The following is a 20,049-nucleotide window of genomic DNA, read 5'->3' as shown; positions in this document are numbered from 1 at the left end:
TTTTCTAAATTGAACTTGGAGTCTTCTTTGAAATCTTTTTTTGGAATCTTCAAAAATCTTGCTCGTCCCCTTTAAGGCCAGACGCGTTGGAAGGAAGGAGCTTTCCCTGATTGGCTGTAGAGTGAGGTCGCCTCCTTTACTCCCCTCTAAATGGTCTCAGTAGGGAAAGGGCAGACCTAGGGATCTACGCTTTGAAAACGTATTTATTATTTTGATTGCTGTTGCCATATAAAACTGTCTGCATCATCTCTCGCGATGCGTGTCTGCTGAAGCATGGTTGCTTCCCAGCCTCCTTGGTAGAGCATCACCCCTGATTGGCCTACAGACTTGATTCACGTTTGGGTAAATCTGAGAGCCCAAGCTACACAGCCATAGCAGAGATCAACTGCTTACTTTACTTTATTTTAAATGGTTGTTTTTCTTTTTGTTTTGCAAGTCATCTTTACAGAAACATGTTGTATTGTTTTGAAGTGTGTGTTTGTGGGCTCTTAAGGCTTCATGGCACAGTTTTGTTTTTTTTATTTTTGCGAGGAAGAGATCTCATGTATGTAATAACAAATTATTTTGGTTTTAGTTCAGTAGACGTACATTTTAGAGTAGTGACTTACATTATCAGTGTCCTGAGAGTCTGCTCATTCAACTGATGTGTAATATGTACACAGTAACTAAACAACTGCAGTGGACTGCATGTGCATTAGCACAATCCAACAATCTCTCTGTGATGGTGTATCATGGACAAATTCTTATCGTTCACGATCTAATATCGTCATATTGTACACCCCTAGATAGGGCTGTCCTCCTATCCGGTTGAAGATGGTGGGCTACCAAGGACTCAACCATTGGTTGCTGGGAGAAGCGGGGAGAAGTTTGGAAAATCCAGTAACCTGAACGTTTTGGGACATCGGTTTGTCCCAGCAACACTTGATCTCCTCTTGACATGCAGGGTTTGGAGAGGGCATGCTTTGTGGGGGCTGAACAAGCAGGGAAAATTTTCCTATCAAAAATACCCTGTCAGGGTGTGTTCCCACCTTGCGCCTAATGATTCTAGGTAGGCTCTGGACCCACTGTGACTCTGAACTGGATAAGTGGTTACAGATAATGAATGAATGAAAAAATACCCTGTACCCTCTTAATTTCCCTTTGTATCAGGCCATATGTTGTGGAGACTTTCAGAAAACTTTCCTGCTTGTCTTGAGTTTGAAGACGTTCTATTTGAGTATAGTTGGCATCTGGACAGCTGGCCTAGACAAATGCCCAGACAAAATGGTACTTCTCTCCTTCTTGGGCATGTGGATGAGTAGAGCATGCTGTAGCAGTGGACACAGCTGTCTGACTAAGAAATCGCTTGCTGGGCATGAAGAACAGCAAGTAGCAGGTTCTCCTTCATCACTGCTGTAATTGCTCTGTTAGCTGACATTTCCAGGGTCGGTGACATGGGAACTGTTTTCCTATAGTGAGATACCAATCAAATGATGAATAAATAGTGGAAAACCTTTTTGGTAATTCACTTAATGACATCACATTTTTTGTTACTTGTTATTTTTTTTGTTAAGTGGATATCAAAACACAAATTTAACATGTAACATGTATTATTTATCAACAATTTATTTAAACACAGAAATATCTAAGGCTACTTAAAGATTGTAGGGAAGCAAGATCCTGGGGCTGGTTGCACAAAACACCTGAAGTTTTCGTCTTAAGTATGACTCCCAAGTTTTCATTTCTACTTAGCTGAAGGATTTGCCTAAGGGTGTTACATAAGGAAATATGTTAAGGTATGTATTTACTGCACTAACATATTTTTTTACGGGAGTAAAATTCTATTGTTTCCATGAAAACCATTGTTTATATGCACTCACTGTGATACCAGTTATCGCCTCTCTTCTACCAGCTAACATACTTCAGCAGACTGGCGAGGGCATTTGGTACTTGGGGAATGATGCGGCACACTGTTTAGTTGTGGACATGAGCTACCTCGCCTATTACTGACTGGATCCTGTAGCATGAAATCGGAGAGCAGTCATTAACTGCATTACAGCAGGAAGAGCATAGCTGCGCAAAGTAGTGTCATCCAACTCAAGCTGATTTAACAAATCATGCCTTGACTGCCGATCAAATCTATAATATAAAATGAGCTGCTCATCATTTAGCGTTTCCTGTGGGTTTCCCCCGATCATGGAACACTCTCCTTGGGATACGTTCATTTATCACCATAAACTCAGTCATGTTGTTAAGACAGTATCAGAGGTACCGTAAGTGGTTTTCCTTAATTTGGTTGCTAAGATGTTTTGTCCAACAGTTTAACAAACTTTAAGGGGTTTCTTAAAGGATAAGACAAGACAAAGATAAGGAAAAAACCTTAAATACATAAATGAACATTTTAAAGGGTACATATTATGCAAAACTCACTTTTTGAGTTCTTTTGTACTTCCACTTATGTCTCTACATGCTTCTATAAACACTCCGTTTCAAGTTAGTGAGAGTGTGTGTATAATCAGAAGATGAAGAGAAATTATCCTTTAATAAATGAAAAGAGGAAAAAAGACACAATGAGACTGAGATGCAGGAACAGCTGTCAGGTAAACATGTGAATGTTCTTCTCAAGTTTGGATTGTTAATAAATAATAGTCTACGTACATAGCCGAGGGAATATATTTAGAGATGGCAAGCACTGCGCAGCTGCACTCAATGACCTGAAAAGCCTTGCAGTGCCAGGATGTCGTTAATAAAACTTTGAAGCTGAAAAGTGAAATGGCCTAAATGTTTTTATACGGTCTAGTACTCATTTAAACTTCCCCAAACACATCAGTACAGTCTAAAAGTTGCTTATTATTTCATACCACCTTAAAAAATAGTTATTTCCAAGTGCTAAGTTGAGTTCTTAGAAATTTTAGTTCCACCATAAATGCTACCGCTATATTCACACAATCACACTAACATCAGCATATTTGAAGTTTTTGTTGATCACCTTAAGGTGACACAAATCTGCAGAATAAACAGCTACGTTTGCTTCTTTTTCTCCTGTTCCACCTTAAGGACTGCAGCTGTTACAGAATCAAACAATTAACTTTGTTATCAGCCCTCCAGCATCCAAGTCAGCATTTATGTTAAAACTGTTTATTTATTTTTTAAGGTCAAGAGTTTCAGGTGCAACGGTAAAAAGGGTCACATTTTGGCTCAGAGTTTTTTGCATTGGGCCCCAGGAAAGTCCGGACCACTCTGTGTGCAGATGGCTCCTCTTCTTGCTCTGGGTCTAATTTTAAGGAAACCTTAACTTTGACTTTAAGGAAAATCATAACTTAAGGTGTTTTGTGCAACCGGCCCCTGGACTTTTAAGTGCATATTTTTTCTGAGCTGTGCAAATTGGCTTAGTGTGTGTGTGTGTGTGTGTGTGTGTGTGTGTGTGTGTGTGTGTGAGATTACCTGGAAGAAATGTTGTCCTCATGTACGTTGGGAGTACTGAAAGAGCTGCTGAGGAAGCTACAGGTGTTGCTTTACTTAAGTCAGATGAAGGAGGAAGGGCAAAGACACAGGCTAGTGTATCTGCAGGAGCAAACTAACTCCTTCCTCCAGAAAAACACATCCAACACAGTGAGTATCCCATTAGAACAAAATAGTAGAATATGTTTTCACTATTTGCATGTTCCCTCATTGAAAATCTGTTTACTTTTACTTTTACTCTACTTGACTTGTCCAGCATTTTTGTTGAAATGGATGCTTGGGATCAGCTGTTGAATTATTGTTTTCATTATTTTTATTTATTTATTGAGGATTTCATTGTAGGGGGTTAGGATTGGGAGGTTAAGATGTAACTAAACTTTCTCTGCAACATTTTGCAACAGCATAAATTCTTTGTTGTCTGCCTTGATGGCTACTTTATGCAATTTGGATTTATTGGCAATAAAGGCAAATCAGCAAATGACATTTACAGAAAAGGAAAAACAATTTGATTCAGGGTCAAGTGGAAGACCTTGAAATATGTGGCTTAAGTATGAATTCTAAAAGGATTTTTGACACAAGTGCTGTTATAGTGCTGCCTTCTTCAAAAATCAGAGGGGTGATTTATCAAAGCCTTACGAAGATGGAGGTGAGTTTGTGGGATTGAATGATAAAAATCTTCATTGCAACTTGCTATTCTGTGAAAAAGCAAGTTTCACTTTTAAGTAACTAAGCAAGTATGTTGACACACATGGTTAACATATTTTGAAAAACTACACACATTCTTAATTTTGGCCTCGGTACATTGGCTTGTTGGCCCAAATGGTCAATGCGAATTTTACTTTTGTCTACCCTTGTGTGATGGCTTCATCTACAACCCCTGACAAAAATAATGGAATCATCACTCTTGGAGGATATTTTTTCAAATGTTTAAATTTGTAGAAAAAATAAATCACAGAGACATGTCACAAAATTTTCTATTTTCATAATTCCAACCTTCTGACTTTAAGAGACAATAATAAATATTATATATAAATAAATAAATATTGTTGAATTCAGTCAAAATTGTTTTTTAGATCAAGTAGAGGAAAAAAAATATGGAAGCAATAAATTCTGAGGAATATATTATGGCATGATTCTGTATTATGAAGTTCTAAAACAAACACCTGCATCAGAATAAATCTTCTAATTAGTCTTCAGTTAAAAAATAGTGCTCACACCTTGGAGAGCTGTTGCACAAATCCAATTGGCATGAATCATGGCTCCAACACAGGAGATGCCAGTTGAAACAAGGGAGACGATTATACAATTTTTCAAGAAAATAAATTATCATGGAATGTTACAAAAGATGTTGTTCCCAGTCAGCTGTGTCTAAAATGTGGGCCAAGTTCAAACAAAATGGGAAGACATAAAAGTGTCTAGAAAACTTAAGAAACATGCCTTAAAAACAGAAAACACACAACAAAACAAATGTGAAATAAGTGGGCAGAAATTGCAGCCAGTGTCTGTGACTGTACTGTAAGAAATCGCTTAAAACAAATGGCATTTACATACAGAAAAGCCAAACGAAACCATCATTCACACTGAAACAGAAAAGAACAAGGTTACAGTGGGCTAAAGACAAGCAATCATTGAATGTTGGTGACTGGATGAAAGTGATCTTCAGTAATGAATTTCCATCCTGCATTGGGCAAGGTGATAAAGCTGGAAATTTTGTTTGATGCCAGTTCAATTAAATTTATGAAGATGCCTGCCTGAAGAATACATGTACATTTCCACAGTAATTGGTTATATGGCTCTGCATGTCAGTTAAAAACGAGGAGATGGCAGTCATTACATCTCCAATAAATACCAAAGTCTACATTGATATTTTTCTTATTCCATCAGTTGGAAAAAGGATGTTTGGTGACGATAACTTCATTTTTCAAGATGATAATGCATCTTGTCATAGGGTAAAGAATGTGAAAACTTTCAAGAAAGACATATAATATTAATAGCATGGCCTGCATATAGTCCAGATCTCAATCCAGTTGAAAATATCTGGTGGAAATTGAAGAAAATGGGCAATGACAAAGAGCAATGGCAATGATCTGGCAACAGCAATGAGATGGATTAATCAAGAATACTGCTCGTCTTTAGTTCAGTCCATGCCTCAGAAAATTCAAGCTGTTAGAAAAACTAGGTGCAACAATGTGCTAATTGTGTAATGCTTTTCTCATGATTCCATAATATTTTCCTCAGAATAAGGTGATTCCATATTTTTTTCTCTAATTGATTTAAAAAAGAAACTAATTGTGACTTACTACAACAATTATATTTATTGTTTCTTAAAGCCAGAAGGTTGGAATTCTGGAAAAAAGTTTTGTGGCATATCTGTGATTTTTTTTTTCTACAAAATTAAACAATTGAAAAACATCCTCCAAGAGTGGTAATTTCGTAATTTTTGCCAGGGGTTATATGAGTATTAGTGAAGTGGTTATGTTTGTGAGAGCAGGTTCTGGTTGTAACAGCTATGGAACATGTGAGGACAGTGCTAGTGACAGCTCTCAATCAAGTACCAGGTGAGCCAGTGTTCTCTTAGACCTGGATATCTGAAGGTCATATAATATGTTTATCATAGAATTTTCTTATTTATTATTATTTTGTGTTATCTGCACATTATTTCTGGAATCTGTATTTTCATAATTGTAGAACTCACCCAAACCTTTGGCAGACAAAGCTGTATGGAAACATTTTTGTCGTACAGTTGGGGATTTGCTGTACTGTGCCTGTAGCCAGGGATAATCAATTGTTGTGAAATATTACATTAAATTGTTTAGTTTTTTCTTAAAGCAAAAATTATAAAATGAATTTAGTTCTGTCAGTTTGTCTTTCCAGCACAGCAGTTGGAATACATCTGAAAAACATCAAAATAACATTTAAAATTATGTCTGGATGTGCAGGTACTGACTAAAGTTTTTGTGTATTAAGGAATTTTAGGAAGCTCTGTTACTGCAATACTACCAAAAGAAGGCAAGAGCAAAGTGGAGAGCAGCAGCGTTATATGCAGGTATGTGTGTGTTTTAGCAACTGTTTAGCACATCATGGTACCAATTTAGAATAAGACTACACTTATAAATATTAATTATGTTGTTAATACATTAATATTAATTAATAATCCGTTATAACACAGATTGAAATGGCAAGAGTGAACCCTCATACATCTACAATGGTAAACCTCAGATCTTGATAGATACCGACTTTACATTGTCTTCTCTATCAGTCATCACGTATTTGTTAATAGGTTAACATATTTTGGTTAAAAAGTAATGAACGAGTCTCATTTTTTGTACATTTGTGATAATGTGGTGTACCTTAACATGTGAAATGACAAAATTCACATTATCAGATTTTTTTAGCTTATTCTTTCTTCATATATTCTGTTCTCTGACACTTTAGGTATTAGACAATAAAGAGGTCACTCTCACACTTCCTATCTCTGTGTTAAAAAATGATTATTAATGATTTTAAAGTGTTAATCTAATCACTGCCCATTTAATAAACAGGCTTTAAACCACTTATAAACCTTTATAAGTGTAGTCTTATTTAAATGTAGTACCATATTGGGTGTCTGTTGCCAGAGCGACTAGGCAAAATATATGTGTGAATAGTTATTTTGAGTTTGTTTATCATGTTTTATCACTGTATAAAACATTCATAAGACTGACTAGTAAAAAGTAAGACATCTGTAATTTCAAATGTAAACACAGGATGCAATCCTTGAGGCTTGTGGAAAGGCGGTCTCACTGAGTAACGCCCTCCCACTATGTCCTGCATATGGGGCACTACTACAACGTCCTGGGCAACAGTGGGTGCTGTTGTTATGCCCTGGGCAGCAGGAACTAATTTGTGTAGAACCGCTGAGAAACGGGCTAAAGCAGTAGAACGATGTTATGGGTATAATAGGAGATGGGCAGAACACAGGACTTGGAACTTTTTTCTTTTTGGAACCAGGACTTGTCAGCATAGCTGAATCAGGAATATTTTCCTGACCAAGACCCAAGCTCAGTGTCAAACCACAATGTTTAAAACAAGCTATTATCCAGATTGTCAGCCCTGATAGAGACCAACGATAAAACTTACAATGTTGATTCCAGAGGAGCCCGTCTCATAGGCGATACTCTTGTCAGTTAGACAACTTTTTGTCGATGAGAGTCACACAATCTGGACCTGTATAACTCCTCTGTGCCCAAATGTGGGAAAACACTGGCACTCCACAAAGCATGTGGGTAGAAAACCACAAAATCACAAAGCACATGGCTAGAAAAAAATAAACCACAGAATGGATGTAACACATGTCAGCATCAGATGGATATGATTAAGTTAAGAGGTTTCCATTATTTCCACTACTGGGTTAAATATTTGCAGCAACCTTTTAAAGGTTGGATGGGGAGATTTTTGACAAGAGGTTGTTTTGACCAAAGGGTGTTGATACATGTGATTAGTTAACAGAAACGCACATCTCAGACGTAGTTATAAACATTTATTACTCATTGCCCTTAAATACATTTTGTATTTGAAAGAATCACCCGGAATCACTGGGCACAAGGTGGAGATCTTTCACAGGGCGAAACACAGTCACTCACACACACACCTATGGATACTTTCGAGTTGCCAATCCACACCAAACTCACAGACAGTCATCTGGAGCGGAGCTTGAACCCCATCATGAACAATGAAATTTGACTGTTTTTTCAAATTAGCACTTATAACACAAACAGTAGTAGAAAGCTTTTTTTAGATCAAATATTTACATAGTAGGTAAATGCTCAAACAGCAAAGGTTAAACATCAAAAATAGCCCAGTGGTTTTATAAGGTGTAAATATGCAGGTGTGTGTGGTTTTATTTTTTCAGTCTCTCTTGCAGTAGGTGTTTGATAGTTTGCAGTCAGCACATTGGGGTTGATTTTCCCTGGAGGAGGTTCTCTGTGGTTATGGAGTTCGATGCTTTGTGCCACTCTACCATTAGCATCGTCTGTTCCCAGAACAATGTTAACTACATCTGCTTCTGCACAGACTCACCAGATACAGGTCTCTCATTTCCTCTCTCTCTCTCTCTCTCTCTCTCTCTCTCTCACACACACACACAGAATCACAGGATTAGGGTTATGCACAGATGTGTTTAGTAACAAGTTACATTTGCTGTACATTTTAAATATACATTTACATTTGTAGATGTACATGATTTCTCAATTACCTATATTTTTAAATGTGTTAATTAATAAAACGTTTTTCCCTTGGTTCCAAATTTGTTGATCATGTTTAGTTCTTTTTTTTTTTTAATTGCTCAACTTATATAAGTTACTCAGCCCTTTGAACAGCTTTTTCTATACCTCTACTTAAAGTCCTTGTTTGGGAATGTACTCATTTTTTTGTCAAATATGAAAAATCCTAGTTGAGTATTGTTTTGCACTGCTCTTCTCACAGCATGATATTTGTTTTCAGTATTATCAGTATCAGTATTATAGATATTATATTCATGATATTCTATGCTACGGCCAAGTAGTGTCCCAGCTATTTTAAAATGTGGCTTAATGTGTTTTTGTTTGTTCAGATGCAGCAGTGTGTCCTCTGGCTTATCTGGATCATGTGCCTTTTGTGCTTTTTGTCACAGAGGGTTTACTGAAGCGCTCAGAACTACTGCAACTGCTGGAGTCAACGTCAGTGTTTTATTTATTATGTATTTTTAACATCTTTCACTCTTCATATCCTATTGGCTCTTGTGCTGTTGCATCCTAGTTAAAACACAGCAAGTTCTATATTTTGTTCAAACACATTGCATTTATTGACATTGTTGCAAACCAAAGTTAATAAGGAGGACACCTGCTCATCCAGCATTTCTTCTGCAATAAAGGGTATTCTTTGCCTCAGTAATGACTTCTCTTCTTGAAAGGGTTTAGACTAGATGACTTTGAGCCATTAGAACGATAGGGAACTAATTCCAGATGACTAGTTTTGGATCATAAACGTCTCTCCAGCTCCTCCCGTCACACCAGAAAACACAGTTTCATTGTTCCACAGTCCAATGCTGCGGGGGTATAATATCCGTCGAGTGGATGTACACGAAAAATGAATATTAGAGGTCTTATTAAATCTCCATAGAGCTGGATGTCCAGAGAAGTGAGAAGTCAAAAGGAAAAGACACATGAACATATTTTTCAGTCCTTTCATACTTAAATGGTTATTGTTCACTATTGACTTTTTTTTGTATCATTTGGGTTATAAGAGTTTATATTAGTGCACCTTTAGATGATATTAGCCCAGCTGAAAATATTAAAATTTCAAATAATTATTTATTTTATTATAGCTTAACTTGTGCCTGAATGAAATACCCCTGTGGCCTCTCAGTTTCCAGCATACAAATACACACACAACATTCTGGTTCCAGCCCTGTTCTGATGAGCTCATGATGACAATCTTACTACCTATACTTTTAATGGAAATTAGGTCACAAGACATAAAAGGAGATTTAATTAATTCATTCATTCATTATCTGTAACCACTTATCCAGTTGAGGGTTGCGGTGGGTCCAGAGCCTACCTGGAATCATTGGGCACAAGGCGGGAATAAACCCTGGAGGGAGCGCCAGTCCTTCACAGGGCAATACACACACATTCACTCACACACTCGGACACTTTTGAGTCGCCAATCCACCTATCAACATGTGTTTTTGTACTGTGGGAGGAAACCGGAGCACCCGGAGGAAACCCACGCGGACACAGGGAGAACACAACAACTCCTCACAGACACCCGGAGCAGGAATCAAACCCACAACCTCCAGGTCCCTGGAGCTGTGTGACTGTGACACTACCTGCTGTGCCACCGTTTTAGGCTTCTCCAGAGTACATATAAAGAACTAACAAATTATGTTCAAAATGGATGAATATTATAGTAGCAGAAGCCATTAATTGTACGTTGTCTTTATAGTTGAGCAATATTTCTGATCAAATGTCTTGTGAATCTGTTCTGTAGGTATAATATGACTCTGCTGGAAAGGAGCTATGGTCAGACTTTGCAGAGACTGGGAGCAACTCATCACTATGACATCATCACTGTGGATGAAAATACAGCCATTCTTCTGCAGGTCACATCAGAAACAGACACTGTTCATACAACCCAAAATTATGTCTTATTAAATATTTTTTTCCACAAGTTAACAAAGTTCCCAGGGGTCTTGATAAAATGTATGTGGCATGCTTTGGCCTATATACCACAAAGATCACAGCAACATTGTCACCCTGTCTAAACATCCCTATTCAAATTGTCTGGTTTCAGCACCTATTTCATTACATGAAAATGAGTCACTACCTACCTCAGCAGTGAGGACTGAGTGAGAAAACACTTGTTTTTAGCCTTTTGCTTGGTTCTCTAAGTTTCACACTTTTAGCCTGTTCTTTTCTTTAAATGCGGTTCCAACATATTGATGGGGGGTATTCAGATTGGTGGACTGTACAATTGTTAAGTCTCCACACATTATGCCAGAAACAGCAAAATCAGATTGGCACATTTTATCCAGTGTTTTCTGACTTAGGCAAATATGGTTTTATTTGGAATTATTCATTCATTGCTTCATTCATTTTCTTTAACTGCTTATCCAGTGGCATTGGATTCAGGATCTACTGCTGAAGTGCAGGGTTTGCTGGAGGTCTTTGCAAAGATGCTTCATACAATTTGCCACTATTTGCCCCTTGCTATCTTTGCTTTGCCGCATAATAAAAAAAATAAAGCATAACAGTGCTGAGACTCACTGCCGACAAGACAATGTGAATGTTGTGTATGTATTTGTATGTGTTTTTCTCTGTGTAGGAGCTGGGAGAGCTGCAGCAGGAGCAAGCTTCACAGGGTGTGGTCATTAGACTCTTGGCTCTTTCTCTGCAGTTTAGCCATTGTTGGATAATTCTGCACTGCACCGAACATCACAGCAAACTGTGAGTTGATAGATTACTGATGACTTGATCTATATGGACAGCTGTGACGTTAGAGTAGGTTAGAGGTTAGAGAAGCAAGCTTGAAGCCGGAGGGTCGCTGGTTCAGTTTTAAAAGTTAAAATTCATTCATGGCTGAAGTGCCTTTGAGCAAGGTGCCTAACCCACAAACTGCTCCCCCAGCACCATTGTGGTTGGCAGCCCATTGCTCTGGTTGTGTATTCACTGTCTCTAGTGTGTGTTTGCGTGTTCATGACTTCTTATGTTCAAACGTTTGGAGACATCCATTATAATGATTGAATTCAACTGCATCCATTGTGGACTCTGATGTTCATGTTTGTGGAAACCTATTCATTCTAGATTTCTTCTAAATTGACGTGTACTAACACTGTATTTTTGCTGCAGTATTTGAAGCTGTCAAAAACATAGTCCACTGCTTCACAGCCCACAGTTGGCATTGGGCCTAGTGAACATATGCTCATGCAGCTGCTCAAGAGCATTCAATTTCATTTGATACTTTTTTATAGAAATTATACAACACACTGGGCAGTGGGTCTACACGTGCACACAATCTCTCAACCCCAACTCCCATCTTCTCATTGCTTAGAGCAGAAGCTGAAAACGTCACACTGACTCACTCACAACAAATTCATAATATCCATAACAGCTAACGTTATCATGCCAGTCACTCAAGAAAACAGAGCAAAAAAAAGATATTTACTTGTTGCTTTGCCATCACTCAAAGCACTTCCAGAGGTCCACAGTAACACAAAGGATATAAACCAACAAAGAATATATAGAAGTCAAGGGAGAACAGGGGTAGTTACTATGCTCAGGGGAATTAATTCATACATGGAGAGTGTAGTAAATCTCTGTTGGTGTGAAAGCTGTGCAGCGACGGTGCAAGGTAGCTCTCACTAGTGCATGTGAGCACAGTTGACCAGTGCATAGGCGATAAAACCAGACTTCCTTGGCTGGGAGTGTAGAAAAGCCATGCTCCTACAGGTCCGAAGCATAGGAATAAAAGGCAACTGAGTTAGCTCTGGCAAATAGAGATCCCTCTTTGCAGTAGTCAGTGTCTCATTTGAATTTTCTGCTTCACCTTAACAGGCACCTTTGAACATTGTGTTTTAACACTGATAAAGGTAAATAACCCTGAGAAAAGTAATTAAAGTGCCCTGAATGTAAATAATTAAATGCCCTAAATGGAAACAACACAGCACGATGGCAACTTCAGAAATTCAATTTACATGAGCTTGTAAGGTGGAGTTAGAGAAAAGAAAGCAGTATTTCCCTGTGCTTCATCACCCCACATCAGCAGGGTGAGGAGTCATTGCCCAGGAGAGACCTTCTAGGAGAATACACTTGAGTTAAATCCTTTCAGAATACTTATACTTATACGATACTTTTATTTTACCCAGCAGAGAAACGTGTGTTGTTGAGTTGTCCTGAATATTTGGTAGTGGAATCCACCATCTTGCTTAAAGAAACAAGGGAAGGGCCAGTTTCATTGGGGAGGGCAAAACAAACGTGAGCTTCCAAAGGGCAGGGCTTTTTGTCATCCTGGGGATGAAAACATGACCTTGGCAACAGTAAAGCATGCTCATGACAACTCCACTATACCTTTACATTGAAATGAGTCATTTAAAGATATATATGTATAAAATCTTGTATAGTGCACCTTTAAAATAGAATGTGTTTGTCCGAGAAGAAATTGTCTTTTTATTATCGCTATTTATTAATTTATTTTTTTTAATTTGCCTATTGACCATTTTATTTTTGGTTAGGTGTGGTTCTCAAAAAAAAAAAAAAGACAAGAAAGCCACCAGAGGGAAAAGTTTAAATACCTCTGTGGTGAATTTTGGAAAAACCCTGTGATTATTTGAAGGCATTTAGCATTCTCCTTTGTGTTTGTTTATGTTAAATATGGTCCTTGCCTACAGTGTATATGGTGATGTGTTCAGTAACCTGTTGCTGATTTACTCATCCTTCGTTCTGTTTGGCCTCAAGACAGAGGATCTGGATATAAAGGTTAGTGTAGTTTGTAGTTCTATACTCATTAATTAATACATATTTTCTTTGCTCTCTGGAGAAATGGAGTTACAAAACCCTTTTGAAATGAAATAACACTGCGTATAGCAGGGTTTTTTTGCCTTTGTGCTATGTATAAACAAACAATACTGTGTTACATTTATGGAATCAATGAACGACTGCAGAGAAAATGAAATAACTTTTCTGCATGCAACAAAACATTTTTAACTCCGAAAAAAAGACGTTGGGTTGAAGGTTAAGTAAAATACTTAATGTCTATTTGAGTCCATGTAGTAATGAAAAATAAATGCCGAACTTAAATTATCTACTGGCAGCAAACAAAAATGCTGTCCTCTCTCTGTGTGCTGTCATCCTTTTACTGGCGCCGTGCAGTCAGCTGTCAAAAAGTTCAAGAAACCACACACTGGCGGGTGTCACACATTGGAAGTTGTGACGTGTATTAAGAGCGACAAAAATATTTTAAATATTAAAATATTTTAGATGTTACAAGATCGCCATAATCTTCATAGAATTACATTCTGAAAATTAACGCACTAAAATAAAATCCATTTTAATTAAATACTCATTAATTATTTTCAAAAGCTGAGCTGCATCAGAAAGATCAAAGAGCCGAGGTTTGCCGACCCCTGTTCTAGAACTAATTGTCCAACATCTATGTCTGACCTCTGTTAAAGTGGTAGTTCGAACTTGTCCTGAAGCTAAGGAGGAAATTTCCATTCTGGTTCCTGTCTACATCTGGGAACAAAAAAAAATTACAGAGTCATTAAAAACATTATTCTGTATATTATCAGTCTTTTCATTATTTTTCAATTATTCCTAAATATTTGGTTCATCCCTAAAATGTATATGTGTGATATTGGAGGATGAACATATACTGCTGCTTTGAGTTTGTGGGTGTGTGTTCTCAGGTCTTTCTGGTGTGTGATGAGGAAGATATTGCCTGGTGTGTTTCTCAGATCTGCCTATATACACTTCTAAGATCAGAGAGAAGTGTGTGTGGATGGCTTGACAGACAGGGGTTCAGTGTGCTGCCAACTGAGGTAGTCTTTGGGTGTGTGTGTGTGTGTTTTTAACATTGGAAGCTTCACCCCACTTTAATCTATACCTATAAGCACAAAGAGATAATACCTACTAAAAGCATAGTTCAATGGACAAATGATCGCTGAAGCTTGGTGACATGCTCAGGTCATGTTAAGCCAGTGTGTCATTCATTTCCATATCTAAGTTAGATCTGTTGCTAAGAGACAGACTTTTCTTATGCCAACAAAATCTACAATAGCCTTTAGAAGATCTAAGAGCACAAATTATATATTCATTCATCCATCCATCCTTCCATTATCTGTAACCGCTTATCAGGGTCGCGGTGGGTCCAGAGCCTACCCGGAATCACTGGGCGCAAGGCAAGAACACACCCTGGAGGTGGCGCCAGTCCTTCACAGTGCGACACACACTCACAAAAAATAAATTCATAAAAAAAATAAATTTGATACATGTAGACAATCTTTTACAATAATTGTGTTTTAAAATGAATTATGAATAAACTGTCAAATCATTGCTTCTTTCATCTTTTGCTAGATATTACCCCCCCCCCCCATTTGCTAGTTGACACCTCCACCTTGTCCCAAAGGAATGCCAGTACCCAAAATTTATTTGCATTTTTCTATTTTATACTTTTGCACATCTGTCTAGTAGTAATCTCAAAAAAATATTTACATGAACAAACATTTAAAATTTTTATGAAATTTATTCCTAAAAAATAATACTAAAACACTCTGGCTGTCACGCCCTCGTCTCGTCATGTCTGTTTTTCCGGCCATGTGTTCTTTTAGCACATGGCTATGTTTGTTTATGTTATAGTCTCCGCCTTTATTCCGCCTTTATTCCGCCTCCTCGTCTGTCATTTGTTAACCCGTCCTCCTCGTTATCTGTCCAGGTGTGTCTCGTTTGTGTCTTGTATTTAAGTTCCCTTGTGTCTGTCCTTGTCGTCGAACATTTCTCCGTTGTCCTCATTCAAGTCGGTCATGTTACCTGTCTGTCTCCGAAGTTCCCCCCGTCGTCGTTTCATTTCCTTTTGTCGTTGTTTCACCTTTGTTTTGTCCCAAGTCAATTTGTATTGTTTATCTCCCGTTGTCTAATCAGGTCATGTTTGTTTCGTAGTTTTGTCGTTCTGTGTTTTTCCTGTCCCTATTAGTTTAATATCCTTGTCTTGTTGTTTTCTTTATAGCTTGTCTTTGTTTTGTTATAATAAACTCCTCGTGTTTTAGCAAGTGCGTCCGCCTCCGTCAGTCCGCCCCGTGATCCGTGACACTGGCAAGTCAAATAGCTAAAGTCAAACAGTCTGTTTATACATCCAGTTTGTATAAACAGAGATTTTAGACTGAGAGCAAAGAACTATAACCAATTTGTGAACTCAGCCTCTTCCTGCAAACTCCTGAAGCCCAAAATCAGAAGTTCCCTTCAAAGAAGCATGCATTGCATTTGACTTTATCACCATTCATTGATATTCATTAAAATGTTATTAATTTATTCTCATTTTTTGAGTGTTAATATTTATTTTCTCTATATTTTCGTTATCCAGAGAAAAACATACCTCTCTTTTTGTCTGTTTTTAGGTTATTATATCAAAATTTCAGGAGGAACAATAGAAATGAACCAATAAAAATGCTCCAAAGTTACATGGAATATATTTTTTACATAGACTTCCATTCAAATTGAAGAAGATTTTAAGTTTTTTCCATCTCCTATATTTTTCTTTGGACTGCAAAAATATATTTTCTATAATGAACTTAAGAGGTAGAGGGTCTGTAGGAGCAGGAATTAAATTATAATATAGTTTGAATTGGACTGAAATGTGTTCCCACTTGTGACACAGATACAGTGTATTTGACTGCGTTTGTGTGTTTATGTGCATACATGTGTTTCAGGAGGAGGAGTATTTGGTGTGTTTCCCTTGTGTTAACCATGTCATAGCTAACCTCATGTTGAGAACTACGAGTCTGCAGTGGCTACTGGGAGCTTCGTTCTCTGAACTTAAGGGCATTTTCTCTGAAATCCCACTCAAAATATGGAAGGTACCAGTTTTAACAAACACTAACATATATGCTACTTTGTAAATTAACACTAAACATGCACAAGTCAGAGTTAATAGAAACCTAATTTAATACTGACACTAACTGTACTAACCCATACATAAATAATGTGTGCAAATTGGGCATTAAACAAATTTAGAAAGTCTTTGGAATGTGTGAAATAATCTATAGGGTGGGCCATTTCTATGGATACACCTTAATAAAATGGGAATAGTGAATGGTGATATTAACTTCCTGTTTGTGGCACATTAGTAGATGGGTGGTGACCATGGCGGCCATTTTGAAGTCGGCCATTTTAGATCCAACTTTTTTCAATGGGAAAAGGGTAATGTGACACATCAAACTTATTGGGAATTTCACAAGAAACTACGGATACTCAAAGCCTGTGCTAACATTTCTCCTGCGGTGTTGCTATCAGTGGGAGAAAAGGGTTGCATTGACAATCCAACACAATGGGCAGCACTTTGAACACATTTTATAAGTGATCAGAAACTTGTAAATAACTCAACAAAGAATAAAGTTATGTTAAAACCAAGCACACCATTGTTTATCCTGTGAGATTCCCAATAAGTTTGATGTGTCGCATGACCCTCTTCCCATTGAAAAAACAAAAGTTGGATTGAAAATGGCCACGATGATCACCACCCATCTTGAAAAGTTTAAACTTTATGGTTGTAATGACATGGTCCAATAATAAGCAATAATAATAAGCAACTTATGGGTTTTATCATGTAGTCAAGATCATTTTATTTGATTACACACATTCCTCTGGATTATCATCAGCTGAAGACCAGAGGGCTGACCTACATAAATACCTCTGTGTGTGTGTGTGTGTGTGTGTGTGTGTGTGAGTGAGAGAGAGACAGAAAGAGAGAGAAATACATGGAGAATGTGTGTTAGTGGAAGCCCACAGAGCCTCCTGTATTTATGTGAGTGTGCAAGAGCGAGAGATGTGTAGATAGATGGGTGTGAGAACTGCATTCAGCAGAAGGTTGGAGGAGCTTAGGAGACCAAAAATAAATTCTTATATTCCTTTATAATTTCCTTTATATTCTTATAAATTCTTATTCTTTTAAACAAATGTTTCATTAGTCATTTATGAAAACTACCAGTAAAGTGAAAGTAACCAGTGAATGTCCAGATGTTTGCTGTCAATTTGATGAACATTCCTTGATGTTGCTGTACATTTCTAATGAAGGGATAACCTACTGAATTTCCGTTAGCCAGTATCTTGTGATTACTGTGTAGAGAATACAGGTGCTGGTCATAAAATTAGAATATCATGAAAAGTTGATTTTTTTCAGTAATTCAATTCAAAAATTTAAACTTGTATATTATACTCATTTATTACACATAGACTGATATATTTCAAGTGTTTATTTCTTTTAATTTAATGCTTATAACTGACAACTAATGAAAACCCCAAATTCAGTATCTCAGAAAATTAGAATATTACTTAAGACCAATACAAAAAAATAATTTTTAAAAATGCTGGCCCACTGAAAAGTATGAATATGAAAAGTATGAGCATGTACAGCACTCAATACTTAGTTGGGGCTCCTTTTGCCTGAATTACTGCAGCAATGTGGCATGGCATGGAGTCAATCAGTCTGTGGCACTGCTCAGATGTTATGAGAGCCCAGGTTGTTCTGTTACTGGCCTTCAGCTCTTTTGCATTGTTAGGTCTGGCGTACTGAATCTTCCTCTTCACAATGCCCCATAGATTTTCTATGGGGTTAAGGTCAAGCGAGTTTGCTGGCCAATTAAGAACAGGGATGCTATGGTCCTTAAACCAGGTACTGGTAGTTTTGGCACTGCAGTCCTGTTGGAAAATGAAATCTGCATGTTCATAAATTTGGTCAGCAGCAGGAAGCATGAAGTGCTCTAAATCTTCCTGGTAGACAGCTGCGTTGACCTTGGACCTCAGAAAACACAGTGGACCAACACCAGCAGATGACGTGGCACCCCAAACCACCACTGACTGTGGAAACTTTACACTGGACCTCAAGCAACATGGATTCTGTGCCTCTCCTCTCTTCCTCCAGATTCTGGGACCTTGATTTCCAAAGGAAATGTAAAATTTACTTTCATCAGAAAACATAAGTGTCAGGCGAGACGCTTCTGACACTGTCTCTTGTTCAAGAGTGGCTTGACACGAGGAATGCGACAGCCGAAACCCATGTCTTGCATACATCTGTGCGTGGTGGTTCTTGAAACACTGACTCCAGCTGCAGTCCAGTCCTTGTGAATTCCCTCCTCTACATTTTTGAATGGGTTTTGTTTCACAATCCTCTCCAGGGTGCGGTTATCCCTATTGCTTGTACACTTTTTTCTACCACATCTTTTCCTTCCCTTCACCTCTCTATTAATGTTGATTGTGACACTATTGGTATCAGTGGTCGTCTTCTGGAGAACTGTCAAGTCAGCAGTCTTCCCCATGTAGCCTACAGAACTAGACTGAAAGACCATTTAAAGGCTTTTGCAGGTGTTTTGAGCTAATAATAATAATTATTATTTTGTAAACTTTATTTATAATATTACATGGACTAAGCCTATAGGCTGTATATTTATTTGTAATTATCTGGTTAATTTAGCAGGCTGATGTTTATTGATACTGTGCTCTCTGCAGCAAAGTACAACCTACTGAATTAAAGATACTACATTTTTATTCTTATTTGGTATTTATTAAAAATAACAACCTGTTTATCTATAAATTAATGTTGACTTGCAGTGGCAGTGATCAAACAACTGATCAGTTTTGAAACTATAATGTGTGCCTTACAAACTGACAGTAAAGTACATGATTTAAACACATAATAAATAGCAATAGTGTTCAAGTCGTTTGTGTTTTTCACCCACAAGGTGACTCATGATGAGACACTTGAGACTAAACTTACACTTGCCCCTCAAAGACTTGACTTGGACTTGCATAAAATGACATGGACATCTCTACAACCTGATATCTCATTCAGCCCACCAGAATTCACAGTATGAGAAAAGTGACATCCTTGGAAACTGTACAAAAGGAAACAGGCTACTGTAAGTATCAAACCTCAGTGAATTACACTGCAACTTAGAAGCAGTGCTCAGCCACTTCCCAAGTGCAGATCAAGGTGCAAAAATGCCCTACAATCAATTCTCTGTATTTCCTACAATGAGTATGCTGTGTTCCCTAACACATCATCCCGACACATTACAGTCAGACTTTTGTAATTGCCAAAGGCTTCTGAGACAAATTACATGCTTGGCTAAATTGACCTTCAAGGGAGAGGTTTGATTTAAGAAAATATATGGACTGTTTAAACAGCTGTATATGAGCTATAACCCACAGCAAGGGTCTGCATGGCTCTGCATATTCTTAATGATGGACCTGAGAATCAAAAAGCTACCCATGCTCTTTAAGCACCAGATGGAACCAAAAGACCACAGGTAATCAATTTGTACACAAATATCCCCAAGCTTAAATTATTCTGTGATGTCCCTAACATTGGAGGGCGAGTAAAGCT

General features: G+C 37.7%; 1 protein-coding gene across 1 annotated transcript in view; it reads left to right on the top strand.

Moving 5' to 3' along the window:
* Nucleotides 1–20,049, top strand: part of LOC136679804 (protein shortage in chiasmata 1 ortholog-like) — a 46,720-nt gene that overhangs the window by 17,432 nt on the left and 9,239 nt on the right. Inside the window, exons 19-28 of the mRNA XM_066658483.1 lie at nt 3,419–3,591; nt 5,933–5,999; nt 6,409–6,487; nt 8,333–8,508; nt 9,032–9,137; nt 10,450–10,561; nt 11,284–11,405; nt 13,346–13,433; nt 14,363–14,494; nt 16,379–16,525. Of these exons, the coding sequence (XP_066514580.1) occupies nt 3,419–3,591; nt 5,933–5,999; nt 6,409–6,487; nt 8,333–8,508; nt 9,032–9,137; nt 10,450–10,561; nt 11,284–11,405; nt 13,346–13,433; nt 14,363–14,494; nt 16,379–16,525 (1,202 nt within the window). The remainder of the gene's footprint in view (nt 1–3,418; nt 3,592–5,932; nt 6,000–6,408; nt 6,488–8,332; nt 8,509–9,031; nt 9,138–10,449; nt 10,562–11,283; nt 11,406–13,345; nt 13,434–14,362; nt 14,495–16,378; nt 16,526–20,049) is intronic.

Source organism: Hoplias malabaricus, chromosome Y, assembly GCF_029633855.1.
Source record: "Hoplias malabaricus isolate fHopMal1 chromosome Y, fHopMal1.hap1, whole genome shotgun sequence".
In the NCBI taxonomy this organism is placed as follows: domain Eukaryota; kingdom Metazoa; phylum Chordata; class Actinopteri; order Characiformes; family Erythrinidae; genus Hoplias; species Hoplias malabaricus.
The sequence above is the reverse complement of the archived record's forward strand: the minus strand, read 5'-3'. Positions and strand labels throughout refer to the sequence as shown.